Source organism: Sander vitreus, chromosome 23 (genome assembly GCF_031162955.1).
Source record: "Sander vitreus isolate 19-12246 chromosome 23, sanVit1, whole genome shotgun sequence".
In the NCBI taxonomy this organism is placed as follows: Eukaryota; Metazoa; Chordata; class Actinopteri; order Perciformes; family Percidae; genus Sander; species Sander vitreus.
In genome coordinates this window covers 9,274,285-9,296,190 of record NC_135877.1, presented here as the reverse complement: position 1 = coordinate 9,296,190, position 21,906 = coordinate 9,274,285, and the positions used below count along the sequence as shown (strand labels likewise).

Genomic DNA, 21,906 nt, shown 5'->3' with positions numbered 1-21,906 from the left:
AATAAAAAACTAAATAAAGGTGACAATAGGGGGAGAAAGCACAAGTCAGATCTACATGTAACCCTGTTTATTACAAATATTGTAAATGCAGGTTTAATGTTCAACATTGTTTGCAGAGTTCATTAGCAGGTCCTGTGTATCCTCAATAAATAACAAAAAGCAATAATATTAGACATGATTATCTATATTGAAAATGAAGTGTCAGTTTTTTGATTCATTCTTTTCACCTCAAGTGACATGATGGCAATACAGAAATGTTTAGTTAATTGAATCTATGTCAAAAATGTTTTTTGTTTTTTTGATAATTGCACAATTTCAAAACGTTCAGTTAGGGAAACCAGCTCAAACAATAAGGCTTAGGCCTAATCTCATGTAAAAAAAAAAAAAAAAGGATCATGCTGCAGAAGGACAAGGACACAATATGGAGAACGCACTGTTGTCAGGGGCTGATGATGAGAAACTGATTATCATGTCTCCGAGTTATCTCAGACTGATAAAAGTAAAGTCAACAAAGTCGGAAGAATTGTTCTCCTGATAAAAAAAACCCCAACCAGGCTGCTGTTATGATAACACATTGCTGGGATTTGGGGGATAAGAGGCCTCAAACTGGCAACACAGAAATGAAACCACAATAGTGGCAATTCATTTTCGTTCTCATACAACCAAGCAGCATAATCTTTTAATATGTCAGGTCTTTCTATATACAGTGGCCCTATATGTTAGATACAAAGCATTAATACAATACTAATCAAATAAAATACTATCGTAATAAAACGTGATTTTTTTTATGAGCCAAATGGCTAATACAAGTTAGCCAAAATCTATAAACAAAAGGCATTACTATTTAAGACATCTTGCATGCATTACTAACCAAAACTGTTTTTTTTTTTTTTTTTTCGTATTTTGATGATGATAACTCATAGATGATCCTATCAACAAAGACGATCTTAAGTGTGCTTTTCAGTGTCGTTGTCAAAGAAAATAACTTTCAGTTACAGTAAAATTGTAACCTCTGTCCAGCAAAAAAAACGCTTATTTACTCCTTTCATTGTGCAGCTACAGCATGACCGCTACTATACAAGTCTATTTAGTAAAGCAGAACCCCTTTTATCTATTGCAAATATAACATATATATTACAACAACAAAAAGTTGTCTGATTGCAGCAAATGTCGGTCCCCACTGGGGCCACTTCTGTGGAAGACTGAAATCATCCATCCTTTCTACAGTTTCTCTCTGTTGTAATCCATCTATCCCTCCTCCTCTTTGGCTGTGTCTGCAGGAGCTGACTCCTTCTCCTGGGTTTCAGCTGGATCCACAGGCGTGTCCGTAGGGAGCTGAGGGCTCTCCTCTTTTGGGGAGCTGGGAACTACTTTGTCTTTTGTTTCGCTGTCGGCAGCTGGGGAGCTTTCCAGCTCCTTCACAGGAGTCTCCTCGTCCTGCTTTGCCTCCTCTGCGGGAGGCATGTCTCCATCCACAGCTGCTACCTTTTCACCCGCTGCCTTTTCACTCGTAGCGATCACCTTCTTCTCTGTTTCCGACTTTTCTTCCTCTGCCGGGACTGCCGCTTCTTCCAGAGGCGGCAAGTCCTCTTCCACAGGCGGGATTCCGTTTTCCGCAGGGCTTTGTGGTTTATCGTCTTCAATGGGAGCCATGCCCTCCTCCATCATCTCTTCCTCTTCATCTATCTCGTCCTCCAAAGGAGGGATCATCTGCTCTTCCCTCCCTCCCGGGAAGACCCTATCTGGGTAGACTAGTTTCAACTGTTCCTCAAAGTAGTCCTCCAAGTACAAGCCTGCACTCCCCACTTCTGAGGTCGCCTGTACAATCAGTGCACAGAAACGTTAGGTTCAAGAAAGCACCTGCAAATGATTGTTAAGTAGTATTTGCCAATACGCCAAACGTGTAATACAGTAAATAAAGAAATGCCACTGGGAATTCACATTATGGCATTAGACATTACTATATTACAATCATTTTTGACGATAAATGGTTAATTTCCCACCAAATATATTGTATATAAAGTGACGTTTACCTTGTAGTATTTTGCACAGTTGAAAAATATGAGGCGGACGTCTGCGACAAACCCATCCGGACTACTATAGCATTCACCTTCCTGCGACTTTGACTCCAGTTTCTTCTTGACTATCGAGAGATCCATCGGAGTCTTGATCAGCTCTTTGTACCTTTTTGTCTCCTATGTTAGAAAAACAGTCAAAGTCAAGCACCTAATGTGACTGATATAAGAATCAGATTTTCTCTCAAAAATAAATAGCCACTTTCAAACACAGTTTTTACACTAAAACACAACTACAACTCAATGTGATCTTACACAAAATAACTCAATTTTGTGTCTTTCCACAGTGGCTGATAAGACTTCACAAATGTATTAGTTTCTGGTGGCAAGTTCACCCTTTCCAATTATGATTTAAAATAACTATCAAAGTACAAATTTACTCATTTAACAATTTCTCCACTGAAAACAATGTAGTAGTCTCTTTTCTTAAGTCATTAAAATGACATCTACTGATGTTTTCCTTTCTAAATAGAATACCTTTTACAGCACAGCTTTTACTTTATTGACAAAATACGTAATAGAGTAGCTTACTGATGGAGTAGCTGGCTGCTGGAAGTCAGTGCTGAAGTCATTGCAGAACAGACGTAGCAGCAGCCTCTCACACCTCTGCATGTATAAAAATAAAATGAAACATTAGATCAGACATTTAACTGACCATGCTATGTAAGGGTGCATGACATATCGACTCAATATCGTTATCGCAATATCACGTTGCGCAATATTATATCGAAAGGGTCGCAATAAGTACGCAATATTTGGTTTATTTTGTGGAGTGCTGCATCCCGTGCTGCTTGAAACGCTATAATGATCATCATTTCATTGGCCAGTTAACGTGTCACTTTCACATGTTAGTGCACGTCAGCGCACGGGTCCACTACGTGACAAACCCTATGGAGCGAACCACGTGACGTGTGTGCATATTTCAACAGAGTGACAGTGTAAGTGAAGAAATAGATAGAGACAACAAAATGGAATGAATCAGAGAAGAAAAAGAAACGTTGTGTCCTGTTCTCTTTATTTATATATTTGATACTGTCCAACCAGTAGAACATGTCCTGTTCTCTTTATTTATATATTTGATACTGTCCAACCAGTAGAACATGTCCTGTTCTGTAGACATGGCCGTTATTTATTTATTCATGCTGTACCAGTCCAATATGACAGTCAGTTGAAATAAACCTTGTGTTGTAAGAAAACTTGTTTAATTTGTTATGAATCTATTTTGATGCGTTTTCCCGTAACTTTTGTAATTTTACACGTTTAAAAATATCGAAATTAATAGTGATATCGCAATATTCATAATCAATATCGCAATATCACATTTAGTCAATATCGTGCAATCCTAATGCTATGTAGAGAAAATGAAACTTGTTGGATGGGAGACAGTGAGAAGAATGACTATGAAAACACAACGATCAGGGTTAGGCGCTGAAGAATATCCTGCACAGAAACGTGAATAACAGCTGAGTGAGCATACCCTTCTTTCAACAGGTGGGCATCCTTCAGAGACGGGGTCATCCTTGCCGTCACAGTCGTACTTCATCTCAGGAGAGGCGAGGTCTCGGCAGAGCGAACAGAACCATTCTCCGCTGCAGAGAGACATCAGGGCAGGAGAAGCTGTCAGGACAGACGCGTGGAGTGGCCGACTACTGCCAAATATGACCAAACCTGTACTGTCTGTCCCTGCTGTCAGGGCCGACTGCACAGAGCAGCCAGGGTTAGTCATTACAAAGACCTGGAGAACAGGCTATCAGAATCCCCATCATCAGAATACTTTTCTCTTTTTTGAGAAGAATTGCATCATGAATAGGCTCATAAACGTTTAGTTTTTTTGTTGGTTAAATACTTTCCCTAATTTGTTGATCATGGTTTTCAGCTGTACCACCACTCAGTAACACAACTTTCAGTATCACAAAGTAACATTGCAGCTGCATTAAAATATAATTTAAAAAACTAATATTCATACTATTATAAAAACACACTCGTCAGATTAGACCACACAAGGACACCGTTGGCAATATGCTCAAGGATCTCAGGATCAAAAAGTTCAAGGCAAAGGAAGAGTGAACCCAAGTAAAAAGCTCTTGTACTTTCCATCACCACCACAATATTCTCTACAAGCAATGTTGATAGAATGGGCTAATTAATAACAAACATTTCGTGTTAGATTGTTTTAAATGACAGAGAAAAATGAAAACGTTGGTGTGCCAATTATTACAGCAGTTACGACAATATTCTCCAACTTTGGTTTGGAAAAACTTTGATAAAATAATAATTTTCAAAAAATAAAATGTAAACACACAGTAGTCTTCAAATGTACTTATGTGTCAAACAGCATTACGATGATCTATTGTGCTACCATAGCATTGAGACAATGACAATCTGTCTCTCACCTGGGAGACTCATTGAGAGCGGGAATGTGGCAGGTCAGATGAAAGACTTTGGGACACTTGTCGCAACAGAGCAGCTCCCCTCCGTTCTGACAGACGGCGCACCAGTCCTCATTAGGATCTTCCTCCGGCTCCGCTCTCTTCTCGGTCTCTGGCTGTGCTGCGGGCTGCGGACGCTGCTCTTTCCCAGACTCTGATCCAGGGACTGGGACTGGCACCTTTAGCTGCTGCCGAGGCTTTGACTGAGCCCCGGTGCTGCTGTCCGGCAGGCTGGACCCTACGCTGGATTGCACCTGTAGGCAAAGGAAAAATGGGATGTATGCAGTTAGATACAATGACTCAGAGAAGAAAAAAAAACCCATACAGTGGAAAAGTGAGCATTTGGCATTTTGTCTACATGCAACATTTCGAAAACAAAATGCTAAATTTACTAAGACATTCTGCACTTAAGTAACTTAGGGCTAGGCGATAATTCAATAGGATCATTTATCACCTTTCAATGGAATCCTATGGTGATGAAATCATATATCGAGATATTGAGATAGCAATGTCATCTAAGTCGATAACAAGCACATACTAACTCGCATTTCTCAGAGAATCTGATGTGAAATACTTTGAGGGAGTATCATTTGAAGATTGCGGTTGTGTTTTTACATCACACTATACATTACCCCTCAGTTCAAAGCGAGTAACAAACTGGACTCCAACTGGAAACCTTACAGTCAAAAGAATCTCCAACTTTAAGCTCCATTACCCCAGAATACAATACATGCATACAGCTCAGGACTGGGTCCTCTCTGCATATTAATGTGAACAGGTCCACTTGGAACCTAAATGTTGGTTCAAATAAATTGGGAGTGTGTGCAGGGTTTTTATTCATTCCTTCATTCAGCTTTATTGTTTAACTCCTGTGTGCCTACACCCAAGACTTGTTTATGGGAATACCTTATTGTAGTTAAATCAAACTATTGTCTTAATCTGATTTCTTTGTATCGGTGTGCATGCATGTAAAAATAGTCAGTGTATAGTTTGAAAAATAAAATTCTCTATACTATCACTTGAAACTGTTTATGTTCATTTTGCACTTTGCAAGCTCTTAATAAAATGAGAAAATACTCAATACATTTCATTTGTTAAGTATTTAATTTACACAGTAGTATACAAAAATAGGCTTTACCATGTGGTTATTTCATATGGACTATTTATTTATTAAAATACCAGAAAACATTCTCTATTGTGATATATATACACACTTACCTAAAAGGATTATTATTATTATTATTTTGTCTTCAGAACTGCCTTAATTCTGCGTGGCATTGATTCAACAAGGTGTTGGAAGCATTCTTTAGAAATGTTGGCCCATATTGATAGGATAGCATCCCCCACACCATTACACCCCCACCACCACCAGCCTGCCCAGTGGTAACAAGGCATGACGGATCCACGTTCTCATTCTGTTTACGCCAAATTCTGACTCTGCCATCTGAATGTCTCAACAGAAATCGAGACTCATCAGACCAGGTAACATTTTTCCAGTCTTCAACTGTCCAATTTTGGTGAGCTCGTGGAAATTGTAGCCTCATTTTCCTATTTTTAGTGGAGATGAGTGGTACCCGGTGGGGTCTTCTGCTGGTGTAGCCCAGCCACCTCAAGGTTGTGCGTGTTGTGGCTTCACAAATGCTTTGCTGCATACCTCAGTTGTAACGAGTGCTTATTTGAGTCAAAGTTGATCTATCAGCTTGAATCAGTCTGCCCATTCTCCTCTGACCTCGAGCATCAACAAGGCATTTTCGCCCCCCAGGACTGCAGCTAACTAGACGTTTTTCCTTTTTCAGATCATTCTCTGAAACCCCTAGAAATGGTTGCACGTGAAAATCCCAGTAACTGAGCAGATTGTGAAATACTCTGACGAGCCCGTCTGGCACCAACAACCATACCACGCTTAAAGTTGCTTAGATCACCTTTCTTTCCCATTCTGACATTCAGTTTGGAGTTCAGGAGATTGTCTTGACCAGGACCACACCCCTAAATGCATTGAAGCAGCTGCCATGTGATTGATTAGATAATTGCATTAACCAGAAATGTAATAACCCTAATAATCCTTTAGGTGAGTGTATATTATTGAGATATGAAATGACCTACATCGTGATAGAAGATTTTGGCCATATGGCCCAGCCCTAATGTAACCCCAGTGATTCTCTTACAAATCGAACTTCATCCTCATCCTCTGGCTCGTCTTTGATGACGATGACGGGCCCTGGGGACGACCTTCTCCGTCGCTTGGCTGAGGGGGCAGATGGAGGCTCAGAAGTCTGCCTCCAGGAAGTCGTCCTTCAACAAACAGATTGCCAGTGAGATTAGAAGGGGAGATTGTGACCATGATATAGTAAAAAAAAAAAAAAATTAAAAAAAAGCACTGGCCTTGTTTCATGCATTGCTTTGGAAGAGCAGATTGTGTTTGTCCTCTGAATCACTTGAATGCCACTTGTTACATATTAGTTACATAGTGACAGCTTAGTAAAAACTTAAAAATAAGACTCACATAGGGTACACATAAGATATATTAACTAAGAAAGATATTCGAGGGAGCCAATTATATTGTAGGCTAAAACAAAGGAGTGGAGTGTAAGACTGAAGGCTGATTACAGACAACTGCTGTCAAAACATGACAGGATGTAAAGTAATTTCAGTGTTGTGCGTAGGCTTCTAATCACATATTAAAAGCAGCAAGTAGCACTTCCCACGGGTCTATCTAGTCAACAAGCACATATTCAAAACAACATAAAGGAAAAAGATTAGTCATAATCTGTCCCAGAGACAGGGAACAGAGGCTAAATGTTTTCAGCTTTCAGAACATGTTCAACATATTTGAACACTCAATCGTAAAAATGAACTAATGGAAGAAGCAAGGAACTGTGATGCGGACCGATTTTAGGATCTTTTCTTACCCTGTGCTTCTGTCTGAAGAAGAGGGTTTGGCCATCGGGGAGTTCTGCCTTACTTGAACTTGAGAGAAGATGAAATGAAAACTTTTTTCAGGTTTGGAAGTCATGATGAAAAGATTAGATTTAAAAATTAATTTTCACACAGGATAGGAACTTTCGGGCTGTTGCTACAGCAGAGCAGTGATAATGACCTGCTATGTGATTAAATGTGCTTGTTTTGTCCGCAGGTGCTGAAGCTAGACTTGGAGCAAAGCTGGGTTTAGGAATAGAGATGGTGATGGAGGGGACAGATCCACCAGCCTCACTCCTTTTCAGTAAAGAGGACTCCGTCGGGCCCCGCTTTGGGAAATGAAAACAAAACAGGGTGTAATAAATGCTTCATAAAAAGTTACACTAAACCAAAACATAATAGTACTTTCTCTCTTTGGAAACATGTTAGACTGGAGACCTCGTAGGTCCCTCTCCATTGTCCTCTCGTACCAACCTGATGTAGTGACATCTGTGTAGCTGCTCCGGCAGACAGAGGCTGTGGGTAGCGAGACGTACCCTGCAACACATCCATGGGTTTAGGAGGGAAGCTAGAGCTTTGGATCAGATCTCTCAGAGACTAGATGTAGAAGAAAGTTGAAGTAGAAAGAATAGTTTAGGTTTTAACAAAGCAAGTTTAGAATGAACTATAAGTCACTCAATCTGATTTGAGTAACTGGAAACAAATCGGTGTAAAGACGTAACTAAAACCACTTCTGCTTTTATTTACCAGTGAAACATTTAGTCCAAGACATATCTCGAGGATAGAATCCTGAGGTAAGAAACGGTGGTATCTACAAGCGGAAAAGGATCCAATATAATCTAGTTGATAAACAAACTTGAATTAACCCACTCTTGAGGCAGAAGACAAAAGTTGTATCAAAACCGTTAAGCAATATTTACGTCAAACCTCATGTGATTAAAAAACATGTAGTGGGCTGAAGACAACACCAGCGTTGGGAACTTGATGCTTTACGCAGTCTTTCTGGTATTTGACACTTTGATAAGCACCGTCTACAGAAACCTTACACATGACAGGCCATGTTTGGCATTCAGAACATACAGTACATTCCTCACACAGGGACACATTCTCATCTTTCTTCATGCTCTAACTTACCTGAGCAGCTTGGAACCCTGTGTTGTGAAGCATGGATGATGTGGGGCTTCTAGTGTTGGGGTGGGAGCTTCCGTATCTGCGTCCTGGCTGTCCCAAGCTGGGGGGGCCTTGGGAGGGGGACGACCCGCCATGGATGGGTCTAGTTGGGGGTGGAGGGCCGGGAGGTCCTGGAGGGCCGGGGGGTCCTGGGGGTCCTGGGAGCCTGACATTTTGGTACCAGGACCAATGGCTAGGAGGAGGCTGCCTGTGGGGCTGCTGGGAAAGCTTGTCCACCTTAAACAGAGGAATGAATGATGAAATAAAAGAAACGTATTTAGTATTTAGTAGGGTTAACAGTAGTGAGCAAGAGGAAGATTTTAAAAAATTTGAGCAAAACAGTGGCTTTGTGTTTTTAGGCTCCTCTGTCTCCGTCACACATTAACTTGTCAGGGTATGAAAAACAACAGAATGGGATGAAAGTCCTACCTGCAGCTGGAGCTGAGCCAGCGTGTTCTGTCGCTGCTGAGCTGAGACTGAGAGACCGCCAGCGGGTGCCTCTGCTCTGGGACCGGCCTGGTGGTTGGTGATGGGCGGCCGGCCCGGACCCCTTTCTACAACCAGAGAACCTGAAGAGAATAAGCAAACAATCAAGAAATAAATCATAAATTGTATCCCAGTCCTCTGGTTGGAGGGAGTACTAGCAAAACAATGTTGTTGCCACCATCAGCTAAAAGAGTCCACCATTGTCCGACTCACAACGAACAGTTAAAAAAAGGATCAAAATCGATGCAGCAGAACTATATATAGATATCGCTTTTCTTTATTCCACACACTTCTTTTTTTTTTTTTTTTTTTTTTTTAAATCAAAACCTGGCGCGTACAATACCCACAATGCAACTCAAACGCCAACAATTTGTCCAGATATTTGAGTGTGTTATAATAGTGCGCTAGTAGATGCTAATATAGGCGGGAGCTGCTAGCCTCAAGCAGGAGATGAGTAGCTGGCTACAGAGGTCTGTTAACCTGACGTCTTTCTAACTCCACAGCCCTTATTTCATTTTCCATTTTTTCAAGATTTTTTTGGGGTATTTTTAGGCTGCATCGAGGAGTAAACCTCTGTATATGGGCGCGCGCTTTACCAACTGAGCTATTCATAGTCTTGAGCTACAACCAAAGCTGACTCACATGACATCACTAAAGTAAATATATATCAGTGGAATGGAGAATTCATACAGGTGTCCAGCCTCTCATACATTAATGTTCCTGTTTAAGACTACTGTCTGCAACCTGACATTCTCCTTTAAAGAAATCCATAAATGTGGTTAAACAAAAAAAAAAAAATTAAATTAATTAAATTAATAAAAAAGATTATATAACGTGAAAATATAAGATTAAGAAAAATGTTCCCCACATGTCTTTATCTTCTTTGTCTTTAAAAGCTTTATTTTGTTTGTCAAAGTGGAAACTATTTTGCGAGACAAAATGGATCAATATCCATGTTGTCCTAAATTCGCAGAAATCGTAACAGCTGCGGGGAAATAAACGGCACACTACTTCTAGAATCGGTTAGCAACCAAAAATCGTTGCTGCTTGACTCATAATGTAAGTTTCTAAGTAAGTGTATATCTTACCAAGGTCTACATTTGTGGCCCAGAAACCAGAGCGACACTGAAAGCGCACAGAACTCTGAGGGATGATGGAGGGATTACAGCTTGCTCTCATCAGGTAATGGATCTGAAAAAGGATCTAGAAGACAAAAAGACAAGGGAAATTTCAAAGGCTTACCCAACGTTATAAAAGTATTGTAGGGTTCTGTCAAATTATTATTTAAATTATGTATGTATTTATTCAGTTTTGCATTTACTACAACAACAGAAAGTATTTTTAAATTGCTGTTTGATGTTAAAGTCACTCACCAGTCTCTTGCAGTACAGGAGGGCTGTTCCACTATGGCTGGCTGTAGCCCATTTGGTAAAGCTGATGACATGGTCCAGGTGCCTGGTCAGACAGTTGACGTCCTCTTGCTGCTTTTTTAAACCCAGCTCATGGTCCTTAGTCAGAGCCTAGGGGTAAATGTGTGCATGAATTGTCAGGGGGAAAAAAGGCACTTTAAATGTCATATTTACCTTTGAAAAGGAATTAAACAATGCAGATTAAATTTACCTCAAGCTGGTTAACCAGAATCTTTCCCTTCCTGTTGATCTCCATAATCAAGTTACAGATAGACTTCTTTATTTCATTAGTGACAGCCTTCCGGTTTTCTTCAACTTGCTGGAGTCTGTGTAAATAAATGTAATATCATGTCCATGATAAAAAACCTAAGTCTGGAAAAATATACAGTAATTTGTAAAGGTTCACACCCAGGCGTTTTCGCGGTGGCACGATTACATACAAAGTCAATGCAAAGACACAATTAGATGCTGATGGTTTTATTTCAGTTAGCCTAATAGCTGGTTTGATTTGCATTGAGATATGATTTTATGGAAAGTACCCCATGCTAATCTCTAGGTTATGGTGAAGGGTATGTGATGATGTGGGACTATATCCAAAGGCCAAGGGAACTTTATCAGGATGCATAGTATCCTGGATCCATGAAATAACTGGCCTTTAAAAATAAAAATCTGCCTGCCTCTATGGGAATTTAACATAGGGGTGTACTTACTTATGGCCCCTGTATTTTAAGGAAGAACATTTATTTATGTACGATACATTATTCATTCACAAAGAAAAAAGAAAATTGCTCAAAGAAAACAAAGAAAATTGGTGTCCTTAAAGATGGGATTTTCCTCATTTTTTTAATTAAGGCATTAAGATCAATTTCCAAAAGATGATTTTTTTTATTCCTCTTTTTATTCAACTTTAGCATGGGTGTCCTAATTTGTTCACATGACTGTATAGATCAGCCCCAGCTGTAGAGGAGAACTTTACCCAGTGCTGATACAGCTGGACATGTCCTCAATGGCCTTTCTTTTCTCTTGCAACTGCTGCGTCATGTTCTCCAGATACTGTTTGTGGTTCCTGTATGCATCCTCCAAAAACTGGTAGCTGGACACAAAGAATACGCGCATTAATGATTTGATCACTTGTTCGTGCTGTTTTGGTCCAATTAAATCACTAATAAAGCTTTGAATAATATGACTGATATAACTTTTTCTAATACTAAAATGGATTTGACATGAATACACATGATCAGCCTATCAAGGGAACTCAGCCTACTTGTGATCCTTGTGCTTAAGCAGCTGACAGTCCCGACAGGTGAGTCGGTCACACGTCTCACAAAACAGCTTCAGTGGCTCCTGCTTGTGGATGTCACAAAACACAGGCTTCTGTGTGGACATACCTAATGCTTCTGGGACAATAGAATTAAGAACATAAACAAATGTAAAGTCAGCTTATGTCACCCTAGATGTTTGCTCAGTTTTATACCTATACAATCATTATCATGACATCTTGCCAGAACAGTACTCAAAACTCATCTGAGAGGTAGAAAAATTGTCACAGCTGTCAGAGTCTTTTCTGAACAGCTGCCAACAGCTGCCATGCCCTCTCTTCAATCGTTGAACAACCTAACGGCTAACTGTGCCTTATGTATTTATATAAGGCACAGTTAGCCGTTAGATTGTTCAACGAGTGAAGAGAGGGTGTGGCAGCTGTTGGCAGCTATATATACAGTACAGGCCAAAAGTTTGGACACACCTTCTCATTCAATGCGTTTCCTTTATTTTCATGACTATTTACATTGTAGATTCTCACTGAAGGCATCAAAACTATGAATGAACACATATGGAATTATGTACTTAACAAAAAAGTGTGAAATAACTGAAAACATGTCTTATATTCTAGTTTCTTCAAAGTAGCCACCCTTTGCACACTCTTGGCATTCTCTTGATGAGCTTCAAGAGGTAGTCACCTGAAATGGTTTTCCAACAGTCTTGAAGGAGTTCCCAGAGATGCTTAGCACTTGTTGGCCCTTTTGCCTTCACTCTGCGGTCCAGCTCACCCCAAACCATCTCGATTGGGTTCAGGTCCGGTGACTGTGGAGGCCAGGTCATCTGGCGCAGCACTCCATCACTCTCCTTCTTGGTCAAATAGCCCTTACACAGCCTGGAGGTGTGTTTGGGGTCACTGTCCTGTTGAAAAATAAATGATGGTCCAACTAAACGCAAACCGGATGGGATGGCATGTCGCTGCAGGATGCTGTGGTAGCCATGCTGGTTCAGTATGCCTTCAATTTTGAATAAATCCCCAACAGTGTCACCAGCAAAGCACCCCCACACCATCACACCTCCTCCTCCATGCTTCACGGTGGGAACCAGGCATGTAGAATCCATCTGTTCACCTTTTCTGCGTCGCACAAAGACACGGCGGTTGGAACCAAAGATCTCAAATTTGGACTCATCAGACCAAAGCACAGATTTCCACTGGTCTAATGTCTATTCCTTGTGTTTCTTGGCCCAAACAAATCTCTTCTGCTTGTTGCCTCTCCTTAGCAGTGGTTTCCTAGCAGCTATTTGACCATGAAAGCCTGATTCGCGCAGTCTCCTCTTAACAGTTGTTCTAGAGATGTGTCTGCTGCTAGAACTCTGTGTGGCATTCATCTGGTCTCTAATCTGAGCTGCTGTTAACTTTCTGAGGCTGGTGACTCGGATGAACTTATCCTCAGCAGCAGAGGTGACTCTTGGTCTTCCTTTCCTGGGGCGGTCCTCATGTGAGCCAGTTTCGTTGTAGCGCTTGATGGTTTTTGCGATTGCACTTGGGGACGCATTCAAAGTTTTCGCAATTTTCCGGACTGACTGACCTTCATTTCTTAAAGTAATGATGGCCACTCGTTTCTCTTTACTTAGCTGACTGGTTCTTGCCATAATATGAATTCTAACAGTTGTCCAATAGGGCTGTCAGCAGTGTATCAACCTGACTTCTGCACAGCACAACTGATGGTCCCAACCCCATTAATAAGGCAAAGAAATTCCACTAATTAACCCTGACAAGGCTTACCTGTGAAGTGAAAACCATTTCAGGTGACTACCTCATGAAGCTCATTGAGAGAACACCAAGGGTTTGCAGCACTATCAAAAAAGCAAAGGGTGGCTGCTTTGAGGAATCTAAAATATAAGACCTATTTAAGAGTTATTTCACACTTTTTTGTTAAGTACATAATTCCATATGTGTTCATTCATAGTTTTGATGCCTTCAATGAGATTCTACAATGTAAATAGTCATGAAAATAAAGAAAACGCATTGAATGAGAAGGTGTGTCCAAACTTTTGGCCTGTACTGTGTGTGTGTGTGTGTGTGTGTGTGTGTGTGTGTGTGTGTATATATACATCATATTCAAGTGTTCTATCACTTAAGTACAATATGTACCATGCAATAATAATCACTACAGTGCAGCATACAACATTTAAATTGATAATCTAATTACAGAGAAACTGCTTTTCCCTGCTGTGTACGACACACACTACCTGGAGACATCTCCTCCTTCTGGCGTATGGTGTGATCCCTGGTAAACTTGACCCTTTGGTGCGCCTCAATACATGTCACACACAGAAACTCCACACACTCCACGCAGTATCCCGTTGCCTCGGTGTTGTCATCGCAGCTCATACACACCTTTCGAAGACAAACATAAAGAACAAACGAAAAATCAGCACTGTAGTCTTGGGAGAGTGGTGTCATAAAAACAAACTGTTGTGAGACGAACGGCTCAGGATAGGAAAGTGAGGACCAACCTGGCTGGTTTTCTCCACGGTGCTGCTCGGCACCTCAGCAGAGTCTTTGACAAAGAAATTATCCAACATGTCTATCTCCCAGCATTCTTGTCTGCATACTGGACATCGAATGGCACCCACTGGAGCAAGAGACCAGATACAATATTAAAAGGTGTCAGCTCAAAACTACTTACATGACTTTATTGTTTAGAACAAACACAGAGCTGGGTGACATGAGACTAGAAATCACCTAGGATTTTAATAAGATATAAATACACAGAGATGGGCGACCAACAGTTATATTATTGACTCAGTAATTTGAGACTAGGGTGTTAGTTACATAATACATCGTTTTGCTGTTCTTAAAGGCTCCATTTCAATGAAATGAAACACTTGTATGAGTTTATCTGTATGGCCCAGCTGAATGACAGCATGAACAACTAATGCCTCTGTCTGGTGTGTGTCTGTCAGTCAACAGAATTCATCGCAAACCTGTTGTCATATTATATCAATGTCAAAACAGATCTTGAGATTTTGTATTGTTCACATCATCTAGCCCCACTAATGGGTTGCACATTCAAAAATTAAATAACTTAACTAACGTTAACGTTACATGTATCTGCTGGCTAGCCCAACCTGCTTCAGTTCTAGGTTGATATAAAGAGCTTTTCTGCACTGTACATCAATCACAACTCTATCAGAGTTGCTACAATACACTATTCTCACGTGATTTGTTGTGGTCGACTTGGCCTTGTGAGTCACGCCTCGGATCAGCACTCCTGAAGGGGGCCGGGAGACACCTCTTGCAGAAAGAGTGAAGACACGGCAGGAGTTTGGGCTCTCTGTTGTGGAAGCTCAACTTGCAGATAGGACAAGTATCCATGAGCCCGAAGGTGCCTTGCTGTTTCAGCCTCTCTTCCTCGGCTGGCAAACTTTCTGCCTCGTTTTCCACGATAATGACAATGTCGTCGTTATCAACATTTTCGACACTTTCATCCATTTTTTTGCTGCTTCCTGATCAATCAATATAGCGTTGCGATTGGAAACAAAGGAGATATATATATAATTTCCCTGACTTAACAAGCCAGATAGGGAATATAAATAGTAATATTATGCATTACAACATTAACGGCACAGTCATTTCATCCTACAAGATGGCTTATTAAATTGTGCGATAACAGTTTTAGTTGAAGTGGAACTGTTAATTATTTCCGTTTTGGAAGCTAACTAAATTAGCAACGTAGCCTATTTTAATTGCAAATAAGCCAGAGACAGTAAATGATTAAGTCCCCGGTTTGTGGCGTTTCCTATTTAAACAGGCGAATGATAACAGCACACAGTCACTTGTGGATTAAAATTACGCTACATACATAGTATTTTGAAGCTCATATGTCCATGGCGACTTGTGCATTCTTTGCTCAAAACACATACCATATTTTACCCAGACGGCACTGCGGTGTTTTTAAAGCTACAGTGTCCTGTTGAGGCCACAATACATTCTGTAGAAGGCAAATTGAAATTTGACATTTTCAACCAATGGTCATGAACCTATGTTATATGTTGAGCCCAAAAGTTTAAATGCTAATCATGAACTCTCCTGATTCAAGTGTGAATGTTAGACACTGTTGTTTTATCTGTAAGATATTGTTGTCTTATCACTCTCTCAGTTATTTGCCAGTTTAAGTGGGAGGATGCTCTTTCTACCTGGGAGGAGTCTTTGCTGTGGTCGAAGTACAGTAGGACATTGACTGTGTCAACGTCTACCATTTGGCATATATAACCTGGGTCCTTGAATAAAGACACAAACAGCAGCACTGGGAAAGTGACTGACACTTTGATGAGCATGGACTTCACAGCTGAGAATCACTCCATTCCTCTGAGTGATGGAAACAGCATACCTTTGATTGGACTGGGAACTTATGGGGATCCCCGCAGGGTAAGACACAGTATTTAGCCAGATTGCTTATAGGACAGACATTTATAATTTACCTGCAAGTCACAAAAACAATTTCACTTGACACTGACTTTGCTTAAAAAATCTTATTTACTCTCAAGGTGTGTGTGTGTGTGTGTGTGTGTGTGTGTGTGTGTGTGTGTGTGTGTGTGTTTTATAGACCCCTAAAGGAACTGCATATGAATCAGTCAAAGTGGCTATTGAAATAGGGTACAGACACCTTGATGGGGCTTTGGTCTATTTCAATGAACATGAGGTGGGACAAGCCATAAGGGAGAAAATTGCAGATGGAACTGTGAAAAGAGAGGACATATTTTACTGTGGAAAGGTTTGCAAAGTTTGCTTCTTTGTGTGAGTGTCTGGAAATAGTTTTGTTCTGACTAGTGCTATTTTACAACTAATTCCCTTTCGTCTGCACTGCTTATGCAGTTGTGGAACACATTCCATCCCCCAGGATTGGTTCGACCTGCTTTGGAGAAAACATTGAAGACATTACAGCTGGATTATGTCGACCTCTATATTGTAGAAATGCCCACAGCTTTCAAGGTAATCGTGTATTTAATGTCACATTAAAAAGATACCTGTTGAAATTTTCAAAACAGCAATACATTGTTTATTCTGTATTTAATTTCATCAATACTAATAGCTGTGAATTATTGCCAAAATCACTGAATATTCTTATTTTTTTGAAGCCAGGAGATACATATTACCCCAGAGATGAGAATGGGAAATACATTTATCACCATACAGATCTCTGTGCGACATGGGAGGTGAGATATGTTGGTAAATCATTTATGGAGAACACTATCTATAACTTAACAAGTATTTATGAAAATTAACTATGCCTTTATTTTTTTCTAAGTCTACAAAGCCTTTCATTCCCAACCTATTCATTCCAGACGTACTGCCTATAGGGCAATGACACATGTAGAAAGAGATAAGTAACACTGGCCATTCATCATAGCTATGTGCTCAAGGTCAGGAACCTAACCCATGGCCATATTGTGTGCCATAAAACTTTTTTTTTATTTCAAAGTCTAATTTGTTACCTTCTGGTTGTGATTTTTTTTTCTCCATTTTTGACAGGCTTTGGAGGCTTGCAAAGATGCTGGGCTGATAAAATCTCTTGGAGTATCCAACTTCAACAAGAGACAACTGGAGTTGATCCTTAACAAACCTGGGCTGAAACACAAGCCTGTGTCGAACCAGGTACAGAGGTTAATAATACACAGATAAAAACATTAACTTTGGATTATAGAAGAAAATAAATGGCTGAAAAAACATAACACACAGTTATTATGTATTATAGATAGAAGATAGATAGATAGATACTTTATTCATCCCGAAGGAAATTGTAGGCATCCAGTAGCTTACACAACCATAACACAACAAACACATATACACACATATATCACACATACATAAGAATAAAACAGTGGTAGAACAGTGCAGTAGAGTAAGTATTATTAAATATTAACTATGACTATGAAATATTAACATAATAACATATTAATTGACTGATTGAATAAGAACAAAATATAACAGGGAATAAGTTAAAAGATGTAGATGTTTATGAAGTATGATGCTAAACAAATATAATATACAAATGTCGTTGAAAAACCAACGTAGAAGAACTGTGTTGTTCTCTTTAGAAATCACAAAGTAGTCAGTGTTTTGAATCAGATTGTTTACCACGTGCAGCACAGAGAGAACGAACTGGTTTGGCACATAAATACTGAATAACACAGCAAACAAGTCTCCCAAAGACAAATTAAGTATATCTTCAGCAACTAACAAACACTATTTGTGCTTCTTCATTTTAACACAGGTTGAATGCCATCCATATTTCACTCAGCCAAAGTTGCTTGAGTTCTGCCAGCAGAACAATATTGTCATTGTGGGATACAGCCCTTTGGGGACATCTAGAGATGCATCCTGGTATGAGAGAGAAATGCATATTGAGTCACATCACATTGAGTTCATAACTGAGTCTTCTGCATTCATATGACCTTTCACTAATAAAGTAGGCATTTAACTGTGAAAATATAATGTGCGGTGTAAAATCAATTTCACAATCATTTCAACAGGGTGAACCTAAAATGCCCCCCGTTGTTGGAAGATGAGCTACTGGCATCAATTGCTAAAAAGTATAACAAGACCACAGCCCAGGTGGCCTTGAGGTTCAATGTGCAGAGAGGAGTGGTGGTCATCCCGAAGAGCTTCAACCCTGTTCGCATAAAGGAGAACTTTCAGGTTTGTTTGTATGATATCAGTTAAGACAGCCATTCAGCATGCTGGGTATAGCTTGCAAAAGATCATCTTCAAAAACAGGAAATATAATATGAAATTTGTTGCGATCGGTCTGTTTTTAAAACTGCAGATATTCGACTTCTCTCTTTCTGAGACTGAGATGAAGGCAATTGAGGGATTGAACAAGAATACTCGTTTTGTGGAGCTTCTCATGTGAGTATACGGTGTCAGTCATGTTCTGTTCCTGTAATAAATAAATAGATAGTAATTACTATTTCTCTTCATTGACTCAACAGGTGGTCTGATCACCCAGAGTATCCATTTCATGATGACTACTAGATGCCATAGATGTCAAGACTTCAACTAAATTGGATCAAATAAGCTGGCTTGTTCACTTTGTTGCTTTTACAATGTTTTGTGCCTTTACTTGAAAAATAATAAAAAAAACTTTTATTGTACATTTTATGAAATATGTCAGATAAATACTTGTGTCGATTAAAACCACTTTTAGTCTAGGTCCTGGGTAAGATTTGTGATGAGCTCACACAGTGTCTCCCAGCACTACATGCGCTGACTGGGTGCGATACAACCAGCAAAATATCAACCAAACTTGCAGCTCTGAACACTGTCCGCAAACCAGACAACTCTTCTCTGATTCTCAATTTCAACTGTCCACAGCTAACATTCTTGGTCAAATGTCTCAAAACCATCAATGGACATGGAGACATTTGACGACCTGCGCATTGCTGCGTTGGATAGTAATGCCCTTAAGATGGACTTTGAGAAGACCGCTTGCACCTCAACTAATGCAAGAAAACATATACAAAGAGCCTATTATCAACAGCAGTTTTGGGTCTAAGCACCATTTACAGACGCCACCTCGATCTTAAATGCAGATGCTTATGGTTTTGTAAGAAAGGGCAGTTTATTAGTTCCTGAGATTGTAATCTCAAAACCTGAAGGTTTGCCAGATCCCTGCTCGTGTGGCAAGTGTGCACACAAGAATGCGTATCCCTGTCGGGTAGCTGGTACTGCAAATGCAAGGGAGGCAATAGTTGTAAAAATCCTATCACTGAATGAGCTCTCATCATCATCCCCATACCTGGACTCTGTTATGAAAGTTTTACCTTGCAACACAGGGAATAAACCTGTTGTTTTGTATTTTTCACTTGAAGTTAACGTTCCAATGATAATAGCAAGGGTGGATATAAAATGTCTGTATATTAATCAAATTCTTGTTTTCTTTCTATAAAAAAAAGTCCCTTGTTTGTATACAATTGTATTTATAATTTTCCATTCAATACAGCACAAAACCGGACATCCCTCCCCCCCCAGACACACACACACACACACACACACACACACACACACACACACACACACACGACATCCACACTGAACATCTACAGAAACACAATTAAAAATATCAAACCAGAATTCTTACACTTACACTACATGGTCATTGTAAACATTGTGATCACCTCAGAAAATCTGTAGCTTCAAGAGTTTATATGTACGCATATTTAATGAGATATTGCCTAATTTGCATATATGTTATTATTAAGACAAAGTGTAATACAAAAAGTATTTCTCTTAATATGAAGATTAAACAGGTAGAAATGTATGAGAATATCTATAAAGGGAAGAAAAAGTCCCATTCACCTGTAGTGTGATAATAGTGTCACCTGTTGTGGTCATTTTTAGGACTTTCGTCCCGGGTAGAGATTTTGGCACACATCCCACGTTGTTCAATGTAGTCATATTAGTCTATAACAGTTGAGATATTCTCCGCTAAATGAAGTGCATACAAATCTTACCCAGGACCTCTACTATTTATTAAAGCAGACCAGTTTCTGTATTCATATTTTTCATTACAAGCCCCTGTGATTGATTTAAAGACAAATGGAAAACACAGTTCTCAGCCTCACTTTTTAGGCAAACGCAGCAATCTTGATCACGTATTCGGCCGATGTTGAACATACTTGTCCCGTCTTTCCAGCGAACTCCTGTAGAAATAATCAGAATCAGCTTTATTTGCCAGGTATGAGAACACATACGAGGAATTTTGCTTTGGATTTTACATACAAATAATGCTACTTTATGGTGCCGTGGGACAAATTAGAGTTATGCCTATTAAAAGTGTTTAAAGTATTTTTAAAGGTACATAGTTGCTCAAACGTGGCGTCTAGATTGTAGTCGTAACAGCAGGCATTATTGCGACCACACCTTGGCGTTTGGTTACAAAATGCATCCTTAATTACAACCTGAATGGCATTGTTTCCCCTTCATTTTACTGATTCGACACACAATGGCAGCCATTATTTGTTGTTTTTGCTACACGTTGTTGCAAATTGCACTTTCACAGGCAAAACAGGTCGGTTGTGGCGAGTATACAATTCGGCCTCGAACTCGGAAGTAGTAAAAAGTTTCCGAGTGTTGTTGAAGGCACCATAACAGCTAGCTATCCAACCTTGCTAGTTGTAGCTAGCTCGTTGGCTAATGCGGATACAATACATACAGACGACGTTAAATTGTACGGAAAGGGACACCCTGTAAAACAAAGCAAAAGGATTATAGCCTTTTTTCTATATGATTCCGATTAACCTACTAAAGCCATGACGGACTGTCCTGCTCAGCTGACTTTCTCAGCAAACATCAATGTTAGCTGCGCAATGAGCAGCGGTCGCTAAGCTGATTTTAGCCCAACTAAATTAGCTGCATGCTAGTTTTCCATAGCCTCAAATGCTTCAATGAATGGGGGTTGTCGCATGGAGTGAAGACATCAGTCAACAATGTACGCTTGCTATTAGCCTCCTCCTTGTTGTGGTCCAGCTTTGCTGGTATCAGGTGCTCAAGGAAGTGGACGTTTTATTGAAGCCGGACGACCGAGCCCAATTACGTTAGCTAGCTAGCTAGCTGACGAATGAACATTAACGTTACCAGCTAGCCACAGGACCGTGGATAACTTTGTTGGAAATGCACCATCACGAAGAAATCATGCATTACCCAGGTACATAGACTTAGCAATAGCAATGTTAGCTTGCGTAACGTTAACATAATATTACAGCCAACATTGTAAGTATACAGCCGGGGTGTTTTTGTTTACAAACTTATTTTCAAATTCTGTGATTGTCCCTGGCCCAAGTCTCCACTGCAGAGCTGTTTTTTTGTGAAGTTATCATCTGTGAGAGAAGGAATGATGGCGTTTCGGACTAACCCTGCCCTCCGTCCCAGGTAGGGGAGTGGTGGTGAAGACTCCCCGGCCTTGCTTGGCCCGCTGTTTACGGATGATGGGAAAACATTGATCATTAGCAGCTCGGTTGTTGTATTAATGCATTCACTTTCAAACCAGATTATGATACTCCATCGCGACTGGGATGCCCTGACATTGAAGTAATTGGTTATCTAGGCGAATTAAGGGATCACGATGGACACGGAGGAAGTTCCCCAAGACGACAATT

At 40.1% G+C, this 21,906-nt stretch overlaps 2 protein-coding genes and 1 long non-coding RNA gene across 5 annotated transcripts; 1 reads left to right on the top strand and 2 right to left on the bottom strand.

The window, feature by feature from the left end:
* Window positions 1-52: 52 nt before the first annotated feature.
* On the bottom strand, window positions 53-15,689 carry trim24 (tripartite motif containing 24). Of its 3 annotated transcripts, XM_078281666.1 has the most exons (20): window positions 15,612-15,689; window positions 14,968-15,255; window positions 14,263-14,381; window positions 13,996-14,143; window positions 11,750-11,882; window positions 11,462-11,578; window positions 10,697-10,811; window positions 10,450-10,596; window positions 10,165-10,279; window positions 9,020-9,159; window positions 8,555-8,827; window positions 7,895-8,017; window positions 7,602-7,749; window positions 7,414-7,471; window positions 6,670-6,796; window positions 4,469-4,758; window positions 3,553-3,664; window positions 2,607-2,681; window positions 2,034-2,195; window positions 53-1,818 (listed from the first exon to the last, which is right to left on the bottom strand). In XM_078281666.1, exons 2-20 carry the CDS (start codon window positions 15,239-15,241, stop codon window positions 1,249-1,251), a joined length of 3,246 nt encoding a protein of 1,081 aa, XP_078137792.1. In that variant the 5' UTR covers window positions 15,242-15,255; window positions 15,612-15,689; the 3' UTR covers window positions 53-1,248. The 3 variants fall into 3 exon arrangements, with proteins under 3 accessions (XP_078137792.1, XP_078137794.1, XP_078137793.1); XM_078281668.1 differs by lacking the exon at window positions 15,612-15,689 and having other exon boundaries at window positions 7,895-7,957; window positions 14,968-15,241; XM_078281667.1 differs by lacking the exon at window positions 15,612-15,689 and having other exon boundaries at window positions 11,750-11,879; window positions 14,968-15,241.
* On the top strand, window positions 15,687-18,933 carry LOC144537787 (aldo-keto reductase family 1 member D1-like). The gene is made up of 9 exons (XM_078281670.1): window positions 15,687-16,177; window positions 16,356-16,523; window positions 16,625-16,741; window positions 16,888-16,965; window positions 17,282-17,404; window positions 18,024-18,133; window positions 18,283-18,448; window positions 18,576-18,658; window positions 18,742-18,933. Exons 1-9 carry the CDS (start codon window positions 16,079-16,081, stop codon window positions 18,782-18,784), a joined length of 987 nt encoding a protein of 328 aa, XP_078137796.1. The 5' UTR covers window positions 15,687-16,078; the 3' UTR covers window positions 18,785-18,933.
* Window positions 18,040-21,143, bottom strand: LOC144537788 (uncharacterized). Its single transcript, XR_013503894.1, has 3 exons — window positions 21,054-21,143; window positions 20,374-20,451; window positions 18,040-18,130 (listed from the first exon to the last, which is right to left on the bottom strand). It is a non-coding gene; the product is annotated as an uncharacterized LOC144537788 (long non-coding RNA).
* Window positions 21,144-21,906: the final 763 nt, after the last annotated feature.